Source organism: Eimeria mitis, genomic scaffold (genome assembly GCF_000499745.2).
Source record: "Eimeria mitis Houghton genomic scaffold, Emh_scaff1727, whole genome shotgun sequence".
In the NCBI taxonomy this organism is placed as follows: domain Eukaryota; phylum Apicomplexa; class Conoidasida; order Eucoccidiorida; family Eimeriidae; genus Eimeria; species Eimeria mitis.
This window is the reverse complement of record NW_013570044.1, coordinates 9,658-10,167: the sequence shown is the minus strand read 5'-3', so window position 1 is coordinate 10,167 and position 510 is coordinate 9,658. Positions and strand designations below refer to the sequence as shown.

General features: G+C 62.2%; 1 protein-coding gene across 1 annotated transcript in view; it reads right to left on the bottom strand.

Moving 5' to 3' along the window:
• The window catches only part of EMH_0042530 (Thrombospondin type 1 domain-containing protein, related), a gene marked incomplete at both ends in the record, with an annotated part of 2,868 nt that overhangs the window by 665 nt on the left and 1,693 nt on the right, over positions 1 to 510 (bottom strand). Inside the window, one exon of the mRNA XM_013495746.1 lies at positions 210 to 510. Within this exon, the coding sequence (XP_013351200.1) occupies positions 210 to 510 (301 nt within the window). The remainder of the gene's footprint in view (positions 1 to 209) is intronic.

The following is a 510-nucleotide window of genomic DNA, read 5'->3' as shown; positions in this document are numbered from 1 at the left end:
CCAGCTCGGCTTGGTAGCCCCTCGGCACCCCAAGCACACATAGAAAGGAGCATGAGGGAGCATGCGGCAACCCCCTTTCTATACGCGCGAGAACACGCCGTACAGCACGCAACAGGCGGTGCGGGGCGTCGCATTTGGGACCGAAGCTGTAACTGTGTGCATGTATGTTAGAGAGGTCAGTAGAGGAGACAGGAGACAGATAGCGTTACCTCGAGTTTAGGGCAAGGGGCCCCTCCTTGCTTGGCTCTGCTTTTGATCTCTCTGCGCCTGCGCTGTGTGCCAGGGCCCCCGCAGGTGACGCTGCAGGGGGACCACTCGGCCCAGGGCCCCACGACACAGTCTGCGCTCCAGCAGTCTCCGCCGTCGAACTGGCAGGCGGCGTTGTTGCAGACTTCATCACAAAGAGTGTTGCCGAGGAACCAGAGGGCGCAGCCTGGGGCGCATTCCTCGCAGAGCCCGCAGGTCATAGGGCAAGCATCTGCTACGCGGCTGAAGGCGGGGATGTTAGCC